The following is a 22942-nucleotide window of genomic DNA, read 5'->3' on the forward strand; positions in this document are numbered from 1 at the left end:
TTTTTGCATGAATCATTTTCCCTATTTTCCTACTTCAAAACCTAGGTGCGTCTTATGGTCCAAAAAATATGATAAGTTTAAAAAGAAAGTGTTCTTTCCCTCACCAATTCTTACTTGAGCAATTGTAAATGATTTTTGGATAAAACCCTTTGAATTATGGTACATCATGATGGCTTCTTCCGTGTGACTCATCTGACAACAGAACCTGATTAATGATAAAAAACATTTAGCAAATTCTGAAAGCAAGAATGGCTGCTGCACTCTGTTGGTTTTCTGATAGTCGGCAAAAATTGATTTATCAGTTAAACAGTTCAATTATTCACAACATGAAAAAGGTTCCTTCCCTGTGCGGCTTCTTCACATGTTTCACAAAATCTGATTTCTGAGAATTATATTTTCCACATTCAGAACATAAAAATTGTTTCTTTTGTGTGATATTTTTGAAGGTAAACAAGACTTAAAGGGAACCTGTCAGCAGAAATTTCTCCCAAAACCTAAAAGATTCCCCCTCTACAGCTCCTGGGCTGCATTCTAGAAAGGTCCCTGTTATTATTGTGCCCCCTTTCTGACCAAAATAAAGACTTTATAAAGTGGTATCTTTTTGTATTCAGATTCTGTAAATGTGACACGAGGGCGGGCTGCCTGATGGCCGTTATTCTGCCTCCTGCCGCTTTAGGCCGTCCCCCATCTCTGATTTCCATAGCTGTGGACGCCGCCCAGTGCTCCACAGGTCCCCGCGCATGCCCAGTGCCTATCTCTCGTGGATGAGCACATTGCCCAGTGTCACCGCTGGTGACGTGTGCGCAGGCTTTAGATTATGGGCGGTGCTGTGATGTTTATTACCAAGCAACCGCCCATAATCGCGGGACCGCGCTTTCCCACTCGGCCTCCTTCGTTCTGCGCAAGCGCGGTGCTGCTGACCCCACGTCACCTCCTTCCCATCTATTTCCTGCCTCAGGGCAAGATGGGAAGGAGGTGACAAGATGGGAAGGAGGTGTCACCAGCGGTGACAATGGGCACAATGCTCATCCACGAGAGATAGGCACTGGGCATGCGCGGGGACCTGTGGAGCACTGGGCGGCGTCCACAGCTATGGAAATCAGCGATGGGAGACGGCCTAAAGCGGCAGGAGGCAGAATCATGGCCATCAGGCAGCCCGCCCCCGTGTCACATTTACAGAATCTGAATATAAAAAGGTACCACTTTATAAAGTCTTTATTTTGGTCAGAAAGGGGGCACAATAATAATAGGGAGCTTGCTAGAATGCAGCCCAGGAGCTGCAGAGGGGGAATCTTTTAGGTTTTGGGCGAAATTTCTGCTGACAGGTTCTCTTTAATTTCATAGTAAAACATTTAACACATTATGGGCATAAAAACGGCTTCTCCCCTGTATGAGATCTTTGATGCCTAACAAGATCTGATTTCTGAATAAAACATTTCCCACACTCTGAACATGAAAATGACTTCTCCCCTGTGTGAGACCTTTGATGCACAACAAGATTTGATTTCTGAATATAACATTTCCCACATTCTGAACATGAAAATGGCTTCTCCCCTGTGTGAAGTTTTCTATGGTCAACAAGACTTGATTTTTTAGTAAAACATTTAGCACATTCTAAGCATGAAAATGGCTTTGCCCCTGTGTGAGATCTTTGATGCATAACAAGATATGATTTCTGAGTAAAACATTTACCACACTCTGAACATGAAAATGGCTTCTCCCCTGTGTGAAGATTTCCATGGTCAACAAGACTTGATTTCCTTTGAAAACATTTCCCACACTCTGAACATGAAAATGGCTTCTCCCCTGTATGGGATCTTTGATGTCTAACAAGGTCTGATTCACAAATAAAACATTTCCCACATTCTGAACATGAAAATGTCTTCTCCCCTGTGTGAGATCTTTGATGCACAACAAGAGTTGATTTCCGAATAAAACATTTCCCACATTCTGAACATGAAAATGGCTTCTCTCCTGTGTGAAGATTTCCATGGTCAACCAGGCCTGATTTCCTTTGAAAACATTTCCCACACTCTGAACATGAAAATGGCTTCTCCCCTGTATGGGATCTTTGATGTCTAACAAGGTCTGATTCACGAATAAAACATTTCCCACATTCTGAACATGGAAATGGCTTCTCCCCTGTGTGAGATCTTAGATGCACAACAAGAGTTGATTTCCGAATAAAACATTTCCCACACTCTGAACATGAAACTGGCTTCTCCCCTGTGTGAGATCTTTGATGCACAACAAGATTTGATTTCCGAATAAAACATTTCCCACACTCCGAACATGAAAATGGCTTATCCCCTGTGTGAGATCTTTGATGCTCAAGAAGATTTGATTTCCGAATAAAACATTTCCCACACTCTGAACATGAAAATGGCTTCTCACCTGTGTGAGATCTTTGATGCACAACAAGATTTGATTTCCGAATAAAACATTTCCCACACTCTGAACATGAAAATGGTTTCTCCCTTGTAGGAGCAGTTTCGCATTCCACATCCCTTCTGTAACTTTTATTTTGCTTACATTTCTGTGATAAATCGGAATTTTGGACTTTTTTGAAAAGATCAGATGATAGAGATTTCCTAGGAAGGACTGAAGGTATATCTGGGACAACAGCATGCTCTTCATATGCATCATGTGTGATACTTTCATCATCTGTTATAAATTTTGAAGATATTAGAGGTCCATCTGAACTTCCAGTATAGTCATCTGCTAAAAAAAAACCCACAATATTATTATTTTATAATGATATTATCTTGAAAGTACAATTATTTTTTAAACCATATTCTGAATCTGTTGTCCAATTTCGACTTCTAAAGCCTGCTTTACACGTTGCAATTTCGCATACGATATCGTATGCGATTTGCAACACCCCCATCGTATGTGTAGCACGTTCAATTTGTTGAACATGCGAAACAAACGATTAACCCCCGTCACACATACTTACCCGTCCATACGACCTCGATGTGGGCGGCGAACATCCACTTCCTGGAGTGGGAGGGACGTTCGGCGTCATATCGACGTCACGCGGCAGCCGGCCAATAGGAGCGGAGGGGCGGAGATGAGCGGGACGTAAACATCCCGCCCACCTCTTTCCTTCCACATTGCCAACTGTAGCCGCGGGAGGCAGGTAAGATCTGTTCAATGTTCCCGGGGTGTCACACATTGCGATGTGTGCTGCCTCGGGAACATTGAACAACCCGACGTGCAATTCGTCAGGATTCAACGACGTGTATGCGATGAATGTTTTAACGTTCAATCGCAATCGCACGTACCTGTCACACACTACAATGTACCTTACGATGTGTCGGCGGGGTCACGTCGTAAGTGACGCACATCCGGCATCGTAAGATATATTGTAGCGTGTAAAGCGGGCTTAAAGCCTGCTTTACACCTTGCAATTAAGCATACGATATCGTATGCGATCGTACCCGCCCCCATCGTATGTGCGGCACGTTCAATTTGTTGAACGTGTCGCACAAACGAATAACCCCCGTCACACGTACTTACCTCTCGTGCGACCACGCTGTGGGCGGCGAACGTCCACTTCCTGGAGTGGGAGGGACGATCGGCGTCACAGCGACGTCACACAGCCGCCGGCCAATGGAAGCGGAGGGGCGGAGATGAGCGGGACGTAAACATCCCGCCCACCTCCTTCCTTCACATAGCCGGCGGCGGCCGCGTGACGCAGGTGAGCTGCTGTTCATCGTTCCCGGGGTGTCACACGGAGCGACGTGTGCTACCCCGGAAACGATGAACAACTAAATTAAACGATATTATGGAACCTAGCGAGCAGTACACGACTCACGATTTGTGAACGATACTGCGTCGCTAGGAGGTGTCACACAGGCCGGCATCGCCAGCGATGCCGGATGTGCGTCACAAAAACCATGACCCCGACGATCTATCGCACGATAGATTGTCTGGTGTAAAGCAGCCTTAAGTCCTAGATTAGTGATGGCAGGCATCTGAGACACCCATAATCACTAATCTGTAAGTTAAAGGAAAATAACACAAACACCCCAAAACTCCGTTATTTGAAATAAATGACAAAAAAGCCCCTCTTTTACCACTTTATTAACCCCTAAAACACCCCTCCAGATCTGACGTAATCCACTTGAGGTCCCACGACTCATCCAGTACTGCTACATCTGAATCTCACAGCAAGAGCCATAGAACATGAACGACCTCGATGTGGGCAGTGAACATCCACTTCCTGGAGTGGGAGGGACGTTCGGCGTCACATCTATGTCACGTGGCAGCCGGCCAATAGAAGCGGAGGGGCGGAGATGAGCGGGACGTAAACATCCCGCCCACCTCCTTCCTTCCGCATTGCCGGCGGGAGCCGCAGGACATAGGTAAGATATGTTCATCGTTCCCGGGGTGTCAAACACTGCGATGTGTGCTACCCCGGGTACGATGAACAACCTGACGTTCAATTTTTAGGAAATGAACGACGTGCATGCGATGAACGTTTTACCGTTCAATCGCAATCGCACGTAGATGTTACATGCTACAATGTTACTTACGATGCCGGATGTGCGTCACTTATGACATGACCCCGCCAACACATCGTAAGATACATTGTAGCGTGTAAAGCGCCCTTAAGGCCATGGGCCCACGGGACAACATACCTGCGGAGTTTGCTGCGGACAACCCGCGGATTTATCTGGATTTTCCAGATAAATTTGCAGGTTTATGCAAGTACAGACACTCCCCATGTTATCCTATGGGATTTGGGGAGTGCTGTATCAATGCTGCGGTATGTGCGGCTACAGAATATGCTGCAGCTAACTGCATGTCAATTATTCATGCGGAAATATCTGCGGATGTGCTGCCTTTCCGCTATGGAGATAGAGGGCGGGATTTCTGCAGGTATTTCCGCACTTGTCCCGCAGGTTTACCGCAACAAAAATGCTTGAATCCCACAGCAATGGATAGCTGTAGATTCCGGGGAGCAGCTGCGGTAAACCTGTGGACATACCTGCGGCAAATTCCGCAGGTTCGTTGTCCCGTGGGCACATGGCCTAACACTTACATCTTCGTTAATTTGGATCTCCCATTCCTAGCACCAGTTCTCTGGAATGTGCTGCAGTAAATAATCTGATTGATTGTGACAATGTGACTGCAAGATGATAATGAGGGACAGGGGGCTCCTATACTGTCCCTCACACTGGGGGACCCTAAGTTATTCCTAACCTGTGGATTACCCCTGAAGATGGAGATGCCGGAGTCTTGTGCCTTACTATTCTCCTGACAAGATCTAATCTGTTATCCCCCAGGGAAGGAAGGGGCAGGAATAGGATGGAAAAACAGATTAAAACAGATGGGAAACACAGATTAAGACAGTAGGGACACATTGCAAGCTTATAGAAATAAACAGTGAGACACTCAGGAGAAAAGCAATAGCAGGAAAGCAGCAACAAAAAAGACAAAGGTTAACAACACAACAGTTCACAGTAATAATGCACAACAAGTACCGATAATTCTGGATCACAACACCTCACCAGACCAATATAGGTAAACAATAGCTGGTATTAATTAAATAGTCCAGCCAACATATACAGAAGGGGAGCGATACTTTCTCCTCTACAGCATGTGATCAAAGACATTAACAAGCTGCCCAGCAGAGAATAACTCTTGCTAGCCTGTCCAAGCCTGTGGTTCCTCACCTGCGTCTCCCTGCGCTGCTCACAGACATCAGAGAAGATAACATGCAGAGTACCAGAATCTATCATTTACACAGATCCTGACGCCATCATGAAAGTTGTCAAAACCTACTAAAATCTCCTTGTTACATTGATCCACAACATGGACAATTTCAAAGAGGTTTTTTTTTTCAAAGACGAAAATAAAATAGTTAGGGACATATGCCGGATGTATAACGGGGTTGTCCGAGACTGTAACGTTGATGGCCTATCCTGAGGCTTTGTAACCAAAGCAGGTAGCAGGGTCTTGTGGTCTGTGCAGATAAACATTAGGGCTCCAATTCATCAAGACCGGCGATTTACAATGAAAATTAATGTCAGGGACTGGGGTGAGATTTCTGGCATAGGGAACGCCACAGTTTGTTATCAATTAGAGAAGCGGCGGCATCACACCCTTCTTCTGGCCAAGCTCTGCCCATTTTGGTAAAGCTGGTTAAAATTGGCGTGAAACCTCCAAAAGTCACAATTGTTTTCACAACTCTTTGTTGCACAAAATTTTTTGAGAACGTTTGAAGTGATTTATGCCAGAATTCTGCCATAATTGCTCTCATGAATCAGGGTCTAGGTGTAAAATCTCCTTCTGTAGGGGTCTCCATTTCTTCCAGGGTAGTTTGCCAGTAGTTCACATTCTCTACAGCAATAATGTTATTACATCTTCTTTAGTAGATGAAAACTTTTACATCTCAGTGTGCGGCTGGAACTCTGCCCCCATTTTGGCAAAGCTGGTTAAAAATGGTGTGAACACTCACACACACACACACACACACACACACACACACCAGCCTATCTGCTCTTCAGCTTGAGACTCCTGCAATTAAGAGACCTTTGGTCACATGACGTGATGTCAAAAGGCTCCTTAAGCAGTCCTATAATTGGTATATAAACACTGGGGCCGCTAGGATTATGGGGTCCCTGTGAAATTGCCCAGTTTGCTCTCCTTTTCCCCTAATGCCAGTCCTGCATGCCAGCCTGTGTCCTGTTCAGTTTAGACTCCTGCAATTAAGAGACCTTTAGTTACATCATGTCACATGACTTTGAAGTCATCAAAAGGTCCTTAACCTCTTCACGACAGAAGACATACTGGGTACATCATGGATCGTGTGAGGTTAATCCCCGCATCCTGTCGTGGAAAGTTCTCAGCGATCCGCGTACATATCAGCTGATCTCAACAGCTGACGTGTGCCTGCCAGACGTGAGTGGAATCGCGTTCCACCCGCGCCTATTAACCCCTTACATCTCGGTGTCAAAATCTGACAGCGAGATGTAACAGCGCGCCAACATAAGCATAACTTACCCAGTGCCATCAGAAGACATGTGATGTGATCACGTGACTTCCGATGGTTGCCATGGTAGCACAGGGTCTTGTGATGACTCCTGTAGCCAGGGCTAGATTAAGGTTGGTGGGGGCCCATGGGCATAAAATCTGGTGGGGGCCCAATAACGTTAACATTTTTAGCCATAACAGTAGAGCGCGAATTGTAGCATTAGATATAAATTGTTGTTCTGCCACATTCAGATTTACAGCACTACAATACAGATACAGTCCAGGATAACTCAAAGCCGTCCACTTATACACAGAAAGTAGAGTTATTCACATTTTTTTTTATTGATCCCTATGTTAAAGGGAACCGGTCATCAGAAATTTGGCTTTTAAACTAAATGTTTCCCCCTCTGCAGCTCCTGGGCTGCATTCTAGCAAGGTTTGTATACTTTTTGTGCCCCATTTTAAACCAAAATAAATACTTTATAAAGTTGTACCTTTTGGTATGAAAATCTTGTAAATCGTCCATGGGGGCGGGCCGTGTGGCGTCCATTGCTGTCCCTTACGCCGTCCCCCCACGCTCCAAATCATCCCTCAGGACGCCGCCCACTGCGCCCGAGGTCCCGTGCACGCCGGGACACCTGGTGACGTGGTCGCAGGCACGAGAGTATGGGCGGCGCTGTGATTGCATCGCAAGTGCCCGCCCATACTCTCGTGGCCGCGCTCTCCCCTCTGTACGTAGTTCAGATCCTCTCCGCTTCTCCTGTGCTGTGCTCCTATGCTCCTCCCATCTATTTCCTGCTGCAGGGTACGATGGGAAGGAGGTGACGTCTGGTCATTTGGCCGGCGCAGAACGCTGGAGGAAGAGGGGAAAGTGCGGTCATGAGTTTATGGGCGGCACTTGCTGATGACACTCACAGCACCGCCCATAACCTCGTGCCTGCACAAAACGTCACCAGCGGTCACACGTGCACGCAGTGCACAGTCCCGCTGCAGTCGCACAGCGCATGCGCAGGACCTCGGGCGCCCAGGGGTGGCGTCCTGAGGTTTGAAATTCAGCGTTCGGGGGCGGCGTAAATCGGCAGGAGGACAGTAACGGACACCAGACAGCCCGCCCCCATGGATAATTTACGAAATTTACATACGAAAAAGGTACAACTTTATAAAGTGTTTATTTTGGTATAAAAGGGGCCAGAAAAACTAGAGGAACCTTGCTAGAATGCAGCCCACGAGCTACAGAAGGGGAAACTTTTAGGTTTATAGCTAAATTTCTGATGACAGGTTCCCTTTAAGACAACCAGGGACGGCTCCAGATTTTTGTGGGCCCCGGGTGAAAAAGTCTCAGTCGCCCCATCCACACGCAGACACACACATACAGATACATACATGCATACGTACATATACATATTTGAAGACAAATTCACAAAGATACATATAAACAGACATAATATATACACAGTCATATACACCAAGAAAAAAAGTGTGTATCAGCTCACCACAACAGGGGAAATTCTCAGAGGAGAATACGGACTGTGCTCGCTGGACAAGGAAGGCTGAAGACAATCAACTGAAGGCGGATGCCGGCACAAAACGTCCAAAAAATGGTCAGAAGTATAAATAAAACTTCACATTTATTCAGAAAATAAAAGCAGTATAAAATAAGCTCCTCCGATTAAGGCGTTTCAGATGCGATCGTCCTTAGTCATGAATCATGACAAGAAAATGATTCATGATCATGACTAAGGACGATCACGTCTGAAACGCGTTGATCGGAGGAGCTTATTTTATACTGCTTTTATTTTCTGAATAAATGTGAAGTTTTATTTATACTTCTGACCATTTTTTGGACGTTTTGTGCCGGGATCCGCCTTCAATTGATTGTCTACAGTCATATACACTGACATACATAGATACATACATCATACATACAGATACAGACGCATTAGAGTTATTAATATGGGGAAGTCACCAGCAGCCTCACTCACCTCCCTGCTTGTTTCCGTCCAGCTCCTCCAGGGTATGTGGCTGTGCCGCACTGATTGGTGGCCATCACTATCAGACATGGCTGCACACTGACACTGCATTGCTGTGTATACATCATAGGAGGGGCTGGGGGCTACAATATATACATTACAGGAGGGGCTGGGGGCATAAACATTACTGGGGGGGCATAGATGTTACTAGAGTGGCAAACAGCTCTGGGGGCATACACAGTACTGGGATGGGTGGCATAGCGCTCTGGGGGGCCCATGCAGTTCTGGGGGGGCCGCACAGATGGCTCTGGGGGGCAGCACGCACAGCTCTGATGCATACATACACAGTAACACAGCTCTGCTTCACATACACACACACACTCACACATCCTGATAGCACTGTTGCACACATCTCTGCTGCAGATGTACAGACACAGCAGCACACACAGCTCTGCTGCCTTCATGCACACTGCACTACTACACACAAAGCACTGGTATACACATACACAAACAGAACTCTGCTGCCCAAAGAGTAAATACTGTATAGACACAGCTCTGCTGCCTATGTACAGACAGAAAAATACACAGCTCTGCTGCCTTCATGCACACACAACACTGCAATACACAAAGTACTACTGTATATACACACACACACACACACACAACTCTGCTGCCCAAAGAGTACGTATTCACACAGCTCTGTTGCACACACACAGCTCTGTTGCACACACACAGCTCTGTTGCACACATACAGCTCTGTGCACACACACAGCTCTGCTGCTCTTACACGCTGTTTTAATTATCTCCTCTTTATACAAGGGTTGTAGCTTGTGCTGGGGCAGTTGAGATACTGTTTCTGTACACACAGATTTGGGGGATCAAACACAGCTCAAACACCCCCCCACCTTCTTATAATATACACAACCCCTCAGCCCCTAATAACATACCAAGGTACAGACCCTGTTTTAGCCCTCCATCCAGACCACCACAATGCACAGTATAGCAGACCCGGACTCCTCTCACTAGCTGTCATCACACAACGATCTTACCAGCCTCTGAATGGCCAGGAGCTCCATGTCAAGGAGAGAAGCCATGAATCACAGCACAGGAGGAGGAGAGTGCGGACCTGCACTGAGCTCTGCAGGTCCTATCTGGACAGCAGAGAAGACGCCGAGATCCTCTTCACATGATCTGCCAGGACCTGAACACGCACAGCGTGCTGTGTAGCCACGTCTGAAGCGACCAGACAGGAAGATTAAAGGTGCAGTGCCGCCTGTGCTCTCGTTGAAGAGGGGCCGGCCGGGGCTTAATAAACTTATGACGGCCCTGGTGGTGGGGGCCCCCTTAGAAGCTCTTGTGGTGGGGTGCCGGGGCTGGAGCCCTGCCTGCCCCGCCTATGAACCGGCCCTGCCTGTAGCTATCATGAGTTACTTTCTCTCACTGCCGGCAGACAGACGTGTGTGAGAGTAAAGCAGCATTTCTCCAGATCTCAGCTGTGTAGCTGTGATCTGGAGAAATGGAAGAGCGATCAGACAGCTGATCGTTATAGTCCCCCAAGAGGCTAGTAAAATACAAAAAATAAAAGTTTTTTAAAAAAAACTTAAAAATTCAAATCACCCTACATTCGGTCCATTGAAATCTAAAGAATTAAAATAATAAAAAAATATACACATATTTAATATCGCCACAATCAGAAATGCCGGATCTATCAAACTATAAAATCAATCAATCTGAATGGTAAACGGCGTAGCGGCAAACACATTTTTTAACCCCTAAGATAAAAGTAAACCTATACATATTTGGTGTCTACAAACTCGTACTGACCTGAGACATCACATAGACATATCAGTTTTACCATATAATGAACATGGTGAATAAAATATCCCAAAAATTATTGTGCGATTGCCCTTTTTTTTGCAGTTTATCCGCACTTGAAATTTTTCCAATACACTATATGATAAAACTTATGGTTTCATTTAAAACTACATAAACAATAATCCCTTATGTAGAAAGATTGACGGAAAAATAAAAAAAAGTTATGGCTCTCGAAAGAAGTGGAGCAAAAAACCCCCCACAAAAAAACGGAAAATCGCCCAGGGTTAAACAATCAACCTTAGCATACAACTGATAGGGTCCCTGAGAAACTGGGAAATCTGAAAAATTGCACATTTTGACTCCTTCCAACACTGGCCCTGACTGTAAATAGGAATTAATTTTGGAGTAGGGCTTATATTTCAAGCATTCGCCAAAAATCCCATAAAATCATGCTAGATCTTATTTTTGGTGTAGGTTGTCTTTTTGAGGAAACAGGGTATTCATGAACCCTCTGCAGGTCTTTGAGTTGCCTTCATAACAACATAGAGAAGGAACTAGAAGCAAACAGCAGAAGAAGCAGAAGCAAAGAAAATACAGCTGAAAAAACCCAGAGCAGAAAGCCTAAAAATGTAACCACAAAATTAGTGCAGAAAGTACATGAGTAGATATCTCTTACTGGATAGAGCTGGAGGAAACACATCCTGAGGAACATCGGGATCTTCTTGTTTACAGTCCTGTGGGAGAAGAGGACGGGGACATCTCTCTGGTGTTGTCCTCTTACTGGATAGAACTGGAGGAGACACATACAGGGACTGAATTCATTCCTTACATACAGATAATTATAGGCTGTGTGTATTTAGTCCTGTCTATTACCTGGTGATGTGGGGGGCTGGGGAACCTCCATCATGACGTCCTTGTACAGATCTTTGTGTCCTTCTAAATACTCCCACTCCTCCATGGAGAAATAGACGGTGACGTCCTGACACCTTATAGGAACCTGACACATACAATGATACCGTCACCCCCGATCCCTTCATAGCGTTACTGTATAATGTCCCAGCATTCCCAGCAGTGTCACCTCTCCAGTCAGCAGCTCAATCATCTTGTAGGTGAGTTCTAGGATCTTCTGGTCATTGATGTCCTCATGTATCGGGGGGTGAGGTGGAGGCCCCGTGATTGGGCTCAGGGGTCTTCCCCATCCCTCAGACACAGGGGCCTGACAGCGCTCACTAGAGGTCTTCTTCACTACTGTGTAATCCTGGTTATGGAGAGACACAGTAATAAATCTCACTCCAGACATTTCCAGAGTCCTCACCTCTCCAGTTCTGTCCATCTGTTATTCCCATAGATAAGAATGATGTAATGTGACATCATCAGAATCTCTCACCTCTCCAGTAAGCCGGAAGAGGATCTCTAGGGTGAGGTGTAATATCCTCTCCGCCATCTTGTCCCTGTCCATATCCATCCTTGATGGGTCAGTCAGGAGAATTCTCTTATATAGAAGATCTCCACTGAGAGGATCCGATATTGTAGGGACCTGAATGGGGAGAAGATGACGATGTAACATCATAAAGAATCCGGTGTAACAATTACTGAAGATAACCGTTCACTAGATAGGCATGATTGCCGCGCTGCCATGAGGAGTCCAGACTTAACTCTGCTGCCTTATTACAGTGAATGGATCCTTTGGGGGTTTCATCTGAATCATGTCATTTGAAGAATTACATGTAAACCTGTCATGCTAATAGGTTGAGGGGAAGGGCGTAACCTCACTGCTCCCTGAACCAGGCTTATCCAGAGGGGCATGATTAAGTGCATACCCAGTCATCACCAGAGCCTCTGAGGTAGACACCAGTTACCAATACAGGGCAGTCCCTGGTTGTTGTTTTTCACCAAGAGGCTGAGCGGTGTATCATGAGAAAAATGGCGTGGGAACCACTGCATCTAGGGAAGAACAGGAAGGATAGGCCCTATCACTTACTCTGAGCAACCCTGAGCTCCACGATGTCCCAAGACAGGATCTTTCCCCTTGTGCGGTAATCATGTATCTATCCCCGTCTTACTCTAATCACAACCGTGTCTAGTGAGCAGGGCAGGAGGAACACTAGTCCTGCTTAACGATAATGACACAAAAGGAAAACGACAGACATAGGAAAAAGAAACTGCATTCCCAAACAACAGGTGGTGAAAAAGGGGGATGGAAAAAAGAAATAAGTAAAAAGGGACATGATCAATAGGAAGACATCAAAGAAAATTTCCAAGCTGCAATCTCCAGGATCAAATTCAAAACAATTTCTCCTTCCATGGCTCATAACTCCATGCCAGGACCATGGAAAAGCAAGTTTTCACTGGCAACTACTGAGGTAAAGTGGTGAGAACTTATACGGGGGGGGGGGGGGGCTGTTCAGAAATCAGAACAGCTGAGACTACTCAGGATGGTAAGCCAAGAAAGACACGAGGGTCTGCTTAACCCTAGGAGCGCCAGCACAAGCATAGTCTGCACAGCTAAGTGGAAGGCAAAGCAGATCCAACTAGTGCTGGCTTATGCTGTGACCTTCTGACCCATGGGATAGGGGGCGACCTCTCTCTGATAACTTGGAGTCAAAACCCTGATGTAAGTGTTCAGTGTAGAGAATGGGATAAATGTGATCCAAAAGTCACAGACAGTTGGAGAAGTCACATCTATGATCAGCTCTAATCCTGCCATCTCCACCGCTCTCATTACACAAGTATAACACATATAATACTGGAGGATAAAACAAGACTGAGCACAAGACCTTCACAGCCGTCTACACATCATAGGGAGATTTCATGCACCTTCTCTCCATCTACCTGATGATCCTGAGGAACATCGGGATCTTCTTGTTTACAGTCCTGTGGGAGAAGAGGACGGGGACATCTCTCTGGTGTTGTCCTCTTACTGGATAGAACTGGAGGAGACACATACAGGGACTGAATCCATTCCTTACATACAGATAATTATAGGCCGTGTGTATTTAGTCCTGTCTATTACCTGGTGATGTGAGGGGCTGGGGAACCTCCATCATGACGTCCTTGTACAGATCTTTGTGTCCTTCTAAATACTCCCACTCCTCCATGGAGAAATAGACGGTGACGTCCTGACACCTTATAGGAACCTGACACATACAATGATACCGTCACCCCCGATCCCTTCATAGCGTTACTGTATAATGTCCCAGCATTCCCAGCAGTGTCACCTCTCCAGTCAGCAGCTCAATCATCTTGTAGGTGAGTTCTAGGATCTCCTGGTCATTGATGTCCTCATGTATCGGGGGGTGAGGTGGAGGCCCCGTGATTGGGCTCAGGGGTCTTCCCCATCCCTCAGACACAGGGGCCTGACAGCGCTCACTAGAGGTCTTCTTCACTACTGTGTAATCCTGGTTATGGAGAGACACAGTAATAAATCTCACTCCAGACATTTCCAGAGTCCTCACCTCTCCAGTTCTGTCCATCTGTTCTTCCCATAGATAAGAATGATGTAATGTGACGTCATCAGAATCTCTCACCTCTCCAGTAAGCCGGAAGAGGATCTCTAGGGTGAGGTGTAATATCCTCTCCGCCATCTTGTCCCTGTCCATATCCATCCTTCACGGGGCAATCAGGAGAATTCTCTTATATAGAAGATCTCCACTGAGAGGATCCGATATTATAAGGACCTGAATGGGGAGATGAGCCCATATGGAAACTTAATGGTGATAAGGGAGGTGAGATATCATTTGAGTACTAACAAATATTCAACATGAAATGTGCTATGTAATAACAGTAGGAAAATAAGAAAGTGCAAAAACAAATAATTTCCCAGTTTTTCGGTTAAGAACAGGGCAATGGAATTAGGATTCAATGTATTCTTGTCTCTAACGGTAGAAGAGGAGCCCACACATGGCGTACAGATCTGTGCACTCGCTGACGCGCACAATTTACCACCCATTTCTCGTATGAATGCAGCAAAATAGTGAAAATCAACCCAATTACAAAATGTGCCCACATTATATTTCACTCCTAAACTAGAAAAATTATGTAAATAAAAAAGTTTAGGTATTCTAAACTGGTTTCGGAGCCTGTAGACTTTAACCCCTTAAATACCACGGGCAGTAAAATTATGTCCTAGCGGGAAATAAGTCGCCTACCCCAGGCCGCCAATGTGGCCAAAATGCCTCCCCACCCGATCATCTAAAATGGATCATCCTTCTCCTCTGAGTTCTGTCGTATCTGTCAGATGCGACGTCAAAGTTCTCCCCAGGTCCAGCCAGGCCACCCCATGTGCAGAGCGGCTCTCAGCCGGCTCCCTGCTAGTAGTGACACTGAGTTCACTGCAGCTCACACTGCCATGCCGTGGACCCGGGGAGTGTGAGTGCAGTAGCACCCACACTCCTCCCATGGAAGGTTTGCACTTCCAGAAAATGGGGGATACATTCTCAAAGTGTGCCACCCATATTCTGGAAGGTACAAAGTCGTCATAGGACCTCCAAAATGGATTACAGCGGACCAGATTTTTTTTTCTTTTCAATAAATTGCTAAAAGAGCCAGGAATGTGTTGGGGAGTGTTTTTTCTCAAATAACATTTTTTTTTGTCTTTTTTTATTACTGACTAGGTTAGTGATGTCAAGTATCTGATAGATGCCGTGACATCATTAACCCTAACCCCAACAACCCCATTTACAGTACAGAAGAATAGTTTGGACACACCTTCTCATTCAAAGAGTTTTCATTGTTTTCATGACTCTTAAAATTGTAGATTCACATTGAAGGCATCAAAACTATGAATTAACACGTGTGGAATGAAATACTTAACAAAATAGTGTGAAACAACTGAAAATGTGTCTTATTTTCTAGGATCTTCAAAGTAGCCACCTTTTACTTTGATTACTGCTTTGCACACTTTTGGCATTCTCTTGATGATCTTCAAGAGGTAGTCCCCGGAAATGGTCTTCTAACAGTCTTGAAGGAGTTCCCAGAGATGCTTAGCACTTGTTGACACTTTTGCCTTCACTCTGCAGTCCAGCTCACCCCAAACCATCTTGATTGGGTTCAGGTCTGGTGACTGTGGAGGCCAGGTCATCTGGCGTAGCATCCCATCACTCTCCTTCTTAGTCAAATAGCCCTTACACAGCCTGGAGGTGTTTGGGGTCATTGTTGTGTTGAAAAATAAATGATGGTCCAACTAACCTTAAACCGGATGGAATAGCACGCCGCTGCAAGATGCTGTGGTAGCCATGTTGGTTCAGTATGCCTTCAATTTTGAATAATTCCCCAACAGTGTCACCAGCAAAGCACCCCCACACCTCCTTCTCCATTCTTCACGGTGGGAACCAGGCATGTAGAGTCCATCCGTTCACCTTTTCTGTGTCGCACAAAGACATGGTCATTGGATCCAAAGATCTCAAATTTGGACTCATCAGACCAAAGCACAGATTTTCACTGGCCTAATGTCCATTCCTTGTGTTCTTTAGCCCAAACAAGTCTCTTCTGCTTGTTGCCTGTCCTTAGCAGTGGTTTCCTAGCAGCTATTTTACCATGAAGGCCTGCTGCACAAAGTCTCCTCTTAACAGTTGTTCTAGAGATGTGTCTGCTGCTAGAACTCTGTGTGGCAATGACCTGGTCTCTAATCTGAGCTGCTGTTAACCTGCAATTTCTGAGGCCCTAACTTATCCTCTGCAGCAGAGGTGACTCTTGGTCTTCCTTTCCTGGGGCGGTCCTCATGTGAGCCAGTTTCTTTGTAGCATTTGATGGTTTTTGCCACTGCATTTGGGGACACTTTCAAAGTTTTCCCAATTTTTCGGACTGACTGATCTTCATTTCCTTAAGTAATGATGGCCACTCGTTTTTCTTTACTTAGCTGCTTTTTTCTTGCCATAATACAAATTCTAACAGTCTATTCAGTAGGACTATCAGCTGTGTATCCACCAGACTTCTGCACAACACAACTGATGGTCCCAACCCCATTTATAAAGGCAAGAAATCCCACTTATTAAACCTGACAGGGCACACCTGTGAAGTGAAGACCATTTCCGGTGACTACCTCTTGAAGCTCATCAAGAGAATGCCAAGAGTGTGCAAAGCAGTAATCAAAGCAAAAGGTGGCTACTTTGAAGAACCTAGAATATAAGACATATTTTCAGTTGTTTCACACTTTTTTGTTAAGTATTTCATTCCACATGTGTTAATTCATAGTTTTGATGCCTTCAATGTGAATCTACCATTTTCAGAGTCATGAAAATAAAGAAAACTCTTTGAATGAGAAGGTGTGTACAAACTTTTGGTTTGTACTGTATGTCCCCATTTGCCACCGCATTATGGCAATGGGAAGAGTCGGGGCGAAGCGCCAGAATTAGCGCATGTAATGGATGCGCCAATTCTGGGTGGCTGCGGCCTGCTATTCTTAGGCTGAGAAGGGCTAAATAACCATGTGTCTTTCAACCCTGAGAATACCAGACCACAGCTGTCCACTATACCTTGGCTGTAAATCCAATTTGTGGGGTCTCATGGTGTGATATTGTGGGTTATGTACCATTTTGTGTAGGTTCATATTTTGAGTGTGGTGGTCTGTCTATTCGATATATTGTTTGTCCTGTTAAGTCAAGTTATATCCCCTTGAAGTACTTCTGTGCCTAGGTCTGGGGGAGGGGGCCTGGAATCCACCTAAACTCTGTTTACCTGAGAGATTAGTGATTCTGGGTGAGACTAAAGGTACCGTCACACTTAGCGACGCTCCAGCGATCCGACCAGCGATCTGACCTGGCAGGGATCGCTGGAGCGTCGCTACATGGTCGCTGGTGAGCTGTCAATCAGGCAGATCTCCACAGCGATCAGAGATCAGCCACCAGCAACCCGTGTAACGACGCTGTGCTTGGTAACCATAGTACACATCGGGTTACTAAGCAAAGCGCTTTGCTTATAGTTACCCGATGTGTACCTTGGCTACGTGTGCAGGGAGCAGGGAGCCGGCTTCTAGAAGCTGCGGACGCTGGTAACCAAGGTAAATATCGGGTAACCAAGCAAAGCGCTTTGCTTGGTTACCCGATGTGTACCTTGGTTACCAGCGTCCGCAGAAGCCGGCTCCCTGCTCCCTGCACATTCAGCTCGTTGCTCTCTCGCTGTTAAACACAGCGATGTGTGCTTCACAGCGGGAGAGCAACAACCAAAAAATGGTCCAGGACATTCAGCAACAACCGGCGACCTCACAGCAGGGGCCAGGTCGTTGCTGGATGTCACACACAGCGACATCACTAGCAAGATCACTGTTGCGTCACAAAAAATGTGACTCAGCAGCGATCTCGCTATGTGAGACGTGGCCTTTACAAGAGAGATGAAGCTAGATTGAACCTCTGAGGGAGACGCCGCGGCTGCGGCCAGCACCCCAAAGACACTGTGAGAAACCCCGATTTCCCTGGAGAAGGACTGCTGGAGGAGTGTGACTGAACTCCGGGACATTTATGCCATTTCTGGACTCGTTTTACCCTCCGTGTGGTGGATTATTTGATGGTCATTCTATGTTGCAAGGAATAAATATGCTTCGGATTGTTCACTCATCTCTCGCTCTGTTGATTGTGTGATATGGGAGAAGGACCCCTTCACAAGGGGATCCCACTTTTTTTAAATTATTTATAAATTAAAAAAACAGCATGGGGAGACCTTCATTTTGGAATACCAGCCAATATGAAGCTGCCAGCTGTGGTCTGCAGCCGTCTACTTTACCCTAGCTGTTTGTTTTTTTTTTGTTTTGTTGTTTTTTTAATTATTTAGTTTTTTGGTTTTTTTTTTAGCTAAATACAAGGTTAAACACTCTTTAGTGCCACATGAAAGTCACTAAATGGTGCCAGCTTAGAATATACAGGGGCATGGGACATTATATATGTGTTTGACATCTATTTATCCAGCCATCTATCCATCCTAGCTTATTAGGCTGTGTGTCCACAATCAGGATTTGCAGTGATTCGGACGCAGAGTGTTTTGCAGTACAAGAACAGTGGTGGGATGTTTAGAAATCTCCTGCCCATTGTGCTTCTTTTCTCTGCAGCATAAACTGACCAGCGGCGCGGCTTCCTGAGACACAGGATGTCAGTTTATACTGTGCAGATGAAATTGTTCTTCGTAGGGAAAATAAAGTCTGCAGTGGCCTGAACCCAGATCGTAGGCATGGGCAGCTGCATTCTCACGTGGACAACACTCGCATCTCTGCAGAAGGGCTGACACTGTGTCCTAGATGCAGTGTTGCCGGATTGTGGGAACAGCCTAAAAGTGAGAAATTTGGCACTACAGCAACATTTCTGTGAAGTACCTGTGGAGTCAAAATGCTCACTGTAACCCTGAATAAAATTCTTGATTGGTCTAGTGTCCAAAATGGGGTCACTTGGGGGGGGGGGGGGTGTTTATGCTGTATAGGTACCTTAGGAGCCGTGCAAATGCGACATGGTGCCCACAATTTATTTCAACTTTTGCAAAATTCACATGGTGCTGTTTCTGTTCTGAGCCCTCCTGTTTGTCCAAACAGAGGTTTTTGGCCACATATCAAGGAGCTCATAAAAATTTGTATAACAAACTGTGGTGCCACTTTTTGGTGTTTCCTCTTGAAAAAGTGAGAAATTTGGTGCTATAGCAACATTTTTGTTAAATAAAATGAACATTTTTAAAATGACGACCTAAGGTTATCAAATTCTGTGAAGTACCCATGGGTTCAAAATGCTCAATATACCCCTGGATAAAATGTATGAGGGGTCTAGTTTTCGAAATTGGATCACTTGTGGGGGAGCTCGACTGTTTAGGCACCTTAGGGGCTCTCTAAACACGACATGGCATTCACTAATTTTAAAGTCAAATGGCGCTCCTTCCCTTCCGAGCCCTACCATGTGCACAAGCAGTTGATTTCCACCACATATAAGGTATCTGTGTACTCAGGAGAAACTGCACAATAAATTGTATGCTGCATTTTTTCCTGATACCCTTGTGAATAAAAGCTTTCTGGTTAAAGTAACAATTTTGTTGTAAAAATGCATTTTTTTTTTATTTTCACGGCTGAACGTTATAAATTTCTGTGAAGCCTCCGGGGTTCCAAGTGCTCACCAAACATCTAGAGAAATTCCTCGAGGGGTCTAGATTCCAAACTGGGGTCACTTGTGGGGGGTTTCTGCTGTTTAGATACCTCAAGGGCCCTACAAATGTTACATGGCGCCCGCAATTTATTTCAGCTAAATTTGCTTTCCAAAATTCAAATATCACTCCTTCTGTTCCGGCTCCTCCCATTTGTCCAAACAGAGGTTTTTAACCTCATGTGGGGAATCACCGCGCTCATAAGAAATTGGGGAAGAAACCGTGGGGTCCACTTTTTGGCGTTACCTCTAGAAACCTGTCAAAGTGACACCGGTCAGAATTATAAAAAAATGGCCGAGTCATAAAGTACAAAACTGACTCCATCCTTAAAGGGAACCTGTCATCAGAAATTTGGCTTTCAACCTAAAAGTTTCCCCCTCTGCAGCTCGTGGGCTGCATTCTAGTAAGGTTTCTATACTTTTTGTGCCCCCTTTTAAACCAAAATAAATACTTTATAAAACTGTACCTTTCGGTTTGAAAATCTTGTAAATCGTCCATGGGGGCGGGCCGTGTGGCGTCCGTTGCTGTATCTTATGCCGTCCCCCATGCTCAAAATCATCCCGGAGGACGCCGCCCACTGCGCCCGAGGTCCCGTGCACGCCGGGACACGTGGTGACGTGGTCGCAGGCACGAGAGTATGGGCGGCGCTGTGATTGCATCGCAAGCGCCCGCCCATACTCTCGTGCCCGCCCTTTCCCCACTGCCTCCAGCGTTCTGCGCCGGCCCGACGTCACCTCCTTCCCATCGTACCCTTCAGCAGGAAATAGATGGGAGGGGCGGAGCAGGCCACCACAGGAGAAGCGGAGAGGATCGGAGCGACGTACAGAGGGGAGAGCGCGGCCACGAGAGTATAGGCGGGCACTTGCGATGCAATCACAGCGCCGCCCATACTCTCATGCGTGCGACCACGTCACCAGGTGTGCTGGCGTGCACGGGACCTCGGGCGCAGCGGGCGGCGTCCTGAGGGATGATTTGGAGCATGGGGGACGGCGTAAGATACAGCAACATGGACAGCCCGCCCCCATGGACGATTTACAAGATTTTCAAACCGAAAGGTACAGTTTTATAAAGTATTTATTTTGGTTTAAAAGGGGGCACAAAAAGTATAGAAACCTTACTAGAATGCAGCCCAGGAGCTGCAGAGGGGGAAACATTTAGGTTGAAAGCCAAATTTCTGATGACAGGTTCCCTTTAAGGAGTTAAAATGAATGTAAATGAGCCGGTCAGGAATAGCGGGAAACTGGTCCTGAACTGGTTAAAGGTGAAAATAGCTGAGAAATGAAGGGGTTAATGATAATGACTACCCCCAAATAACAGAGACCCTGCACCTACCTCCACCTGCAGAGCCGCACACTAGATATATAATAACCTGCACCTACCTCCACCTGCAGAGCCGCACACTAGATATATAATAACCTGCACCTACCTCCACCTGCAGAGCCGCACACTAGATATATAATACCCTGCACCTACCTCCACCTGCAGAGCCGCACACTAGATATATAATAACCTGCACCTACCTCCTCCTGCAGAGCCGCACACTAGATATATAATACCCTGCACCTACCTCCACCTGCAGAGCCGCACACTAGATATATAATACCCTGCACCCACCTCCACCTGCAGAGCCGCACACTAGATATATAATACCCTGCACCTACCTCCTCCTGCAGAGCCGCACACAGATATATAATACCCTGCACCTACCTCCACCTGCAGAGCCGCACACTAGATATATAATACCCTGCACCTACCTCCTCCTGCAGAGCCGCACACAGATATATAATACCCTGCACCTACCTCCACCTGCAGAGCCGCACACTAGATATATAATACCCTGCACCTACCTCCACCTGCAGAGCCGCACACTAGATATATAATACCCTGCACCTACCTCCACCTGCAGAGCCGCACACTAGATATATAATACCCTGCACCTACCTCCACCTGCAGAGCCGCACACTAGATATATAATACCCTGCACCTACCTCCACCTGCAGAGCCGCACACTAGATATATAATACCCTGCACCTACCTCCACCTGCAGAGCCGCACACCAGATATATAATACCCTGCACCTACCTCCACCTGCAGAGCCGCACACCAGATATATAATACCCTGCACCTACCTCCACCTGCAGAGCCGCACACTAGATATATAATACCCTGCACCTACCTCCACCTGCAGAGCCGCACACTAGATATATAATACCCTGCACCTACCTCCACCTGCAGAGCCGCACACTAGATATATAATACCCTGCACCTACCTCCTCCTGCAGAGCCGCACACTAGATATATAATACCCTGCACCTACCTCCACCTGCAGAGCCGCACACTAGATATATAATACCCTGCACCTACCTCCACCTGCAGAGCCGCACACTAGATATATAATACCCTGCACCTACCTCCTCCTGCAGAGCCGCACACTAGATATATAATACCCTGCACCTACCTCCACCTGCAGAGCCGCACACTAGATATATAATACCCTGCACCTACCTCCACCTGCAGAGCCGCACACTAGATATATAATACCCTGCACCTACCTCCACCTGCAGAGCCGCACACTAGATATATAATACCCTGCACCTACCTCCACCTGCAGAGCCGCACACTAGATATATAATACCCTGCACCTACCTCCACCTGCAGAGCCGCACACTAGATATATAATACCCTGCACCTACCTCCACCTGCAGAGCCGCACACTAGATATATAATACCCTGCACCTACCTCCACCTGCAGAGCCGCACACTAGATATATAATACCCTGCACCTACCTCCACCTGCAGAGCCGCACACTGGATATATAATACCCTGCACCTACCTCCACCTGCAGAGCCGCACACTGGATATATAATACCCTGCACCTACCTCCTCCTGCAGAGCCGCACACTAGATATATAATAACCTGCACCTACCTCCTCCTGCAGAGCCGCACACTAGATATATAATACCCTGCACCTACCTCCACCTGCAGAGCCGCACACTAGATATATAATACCCTGCACCTACCTCCTCCTGCAGAGCCGCACACTAGATATATAATACCCTGCACCTA

At 46.2% G+C, this 22942-nt stretch overlaps 1 protein-coding gene across 1 annotated transcript in view; it reads right to left on the reverse strand.

The window, feature by feature from the left end:
• Positions 1–22942, reverse strand: part of LOC142259156 (uncharacterized) — a 171659-nt gene that overhangs the window by 80431 nt on the left and 68286 nt on the right. The window contains 1 exon segment of the mRNA XM_075331661.1: positions 1519–2477. Coding sequence (XP_075187776.1) covers positions 1519–2477 — 959 coding nt within the window.

Source organism: Anomaloglossus baeobatrachus, assembly GCF_048569485.1.
Source record: "Anomaloglossus baeobatrachus isolate aAnoBae1 chromosome 5 unlocalized genomic scaffold, aAnoBae1.hap1 SUPER_5_unloc_3, whole genome shotgun sequence".
NCBI classification, from domain to species: Eukaryota; Metazoa; Chordata; class Amphibia; order Anura; family Aromobatidae; genus Anomaloglossus; species Anomaloglossus baeobatrachus.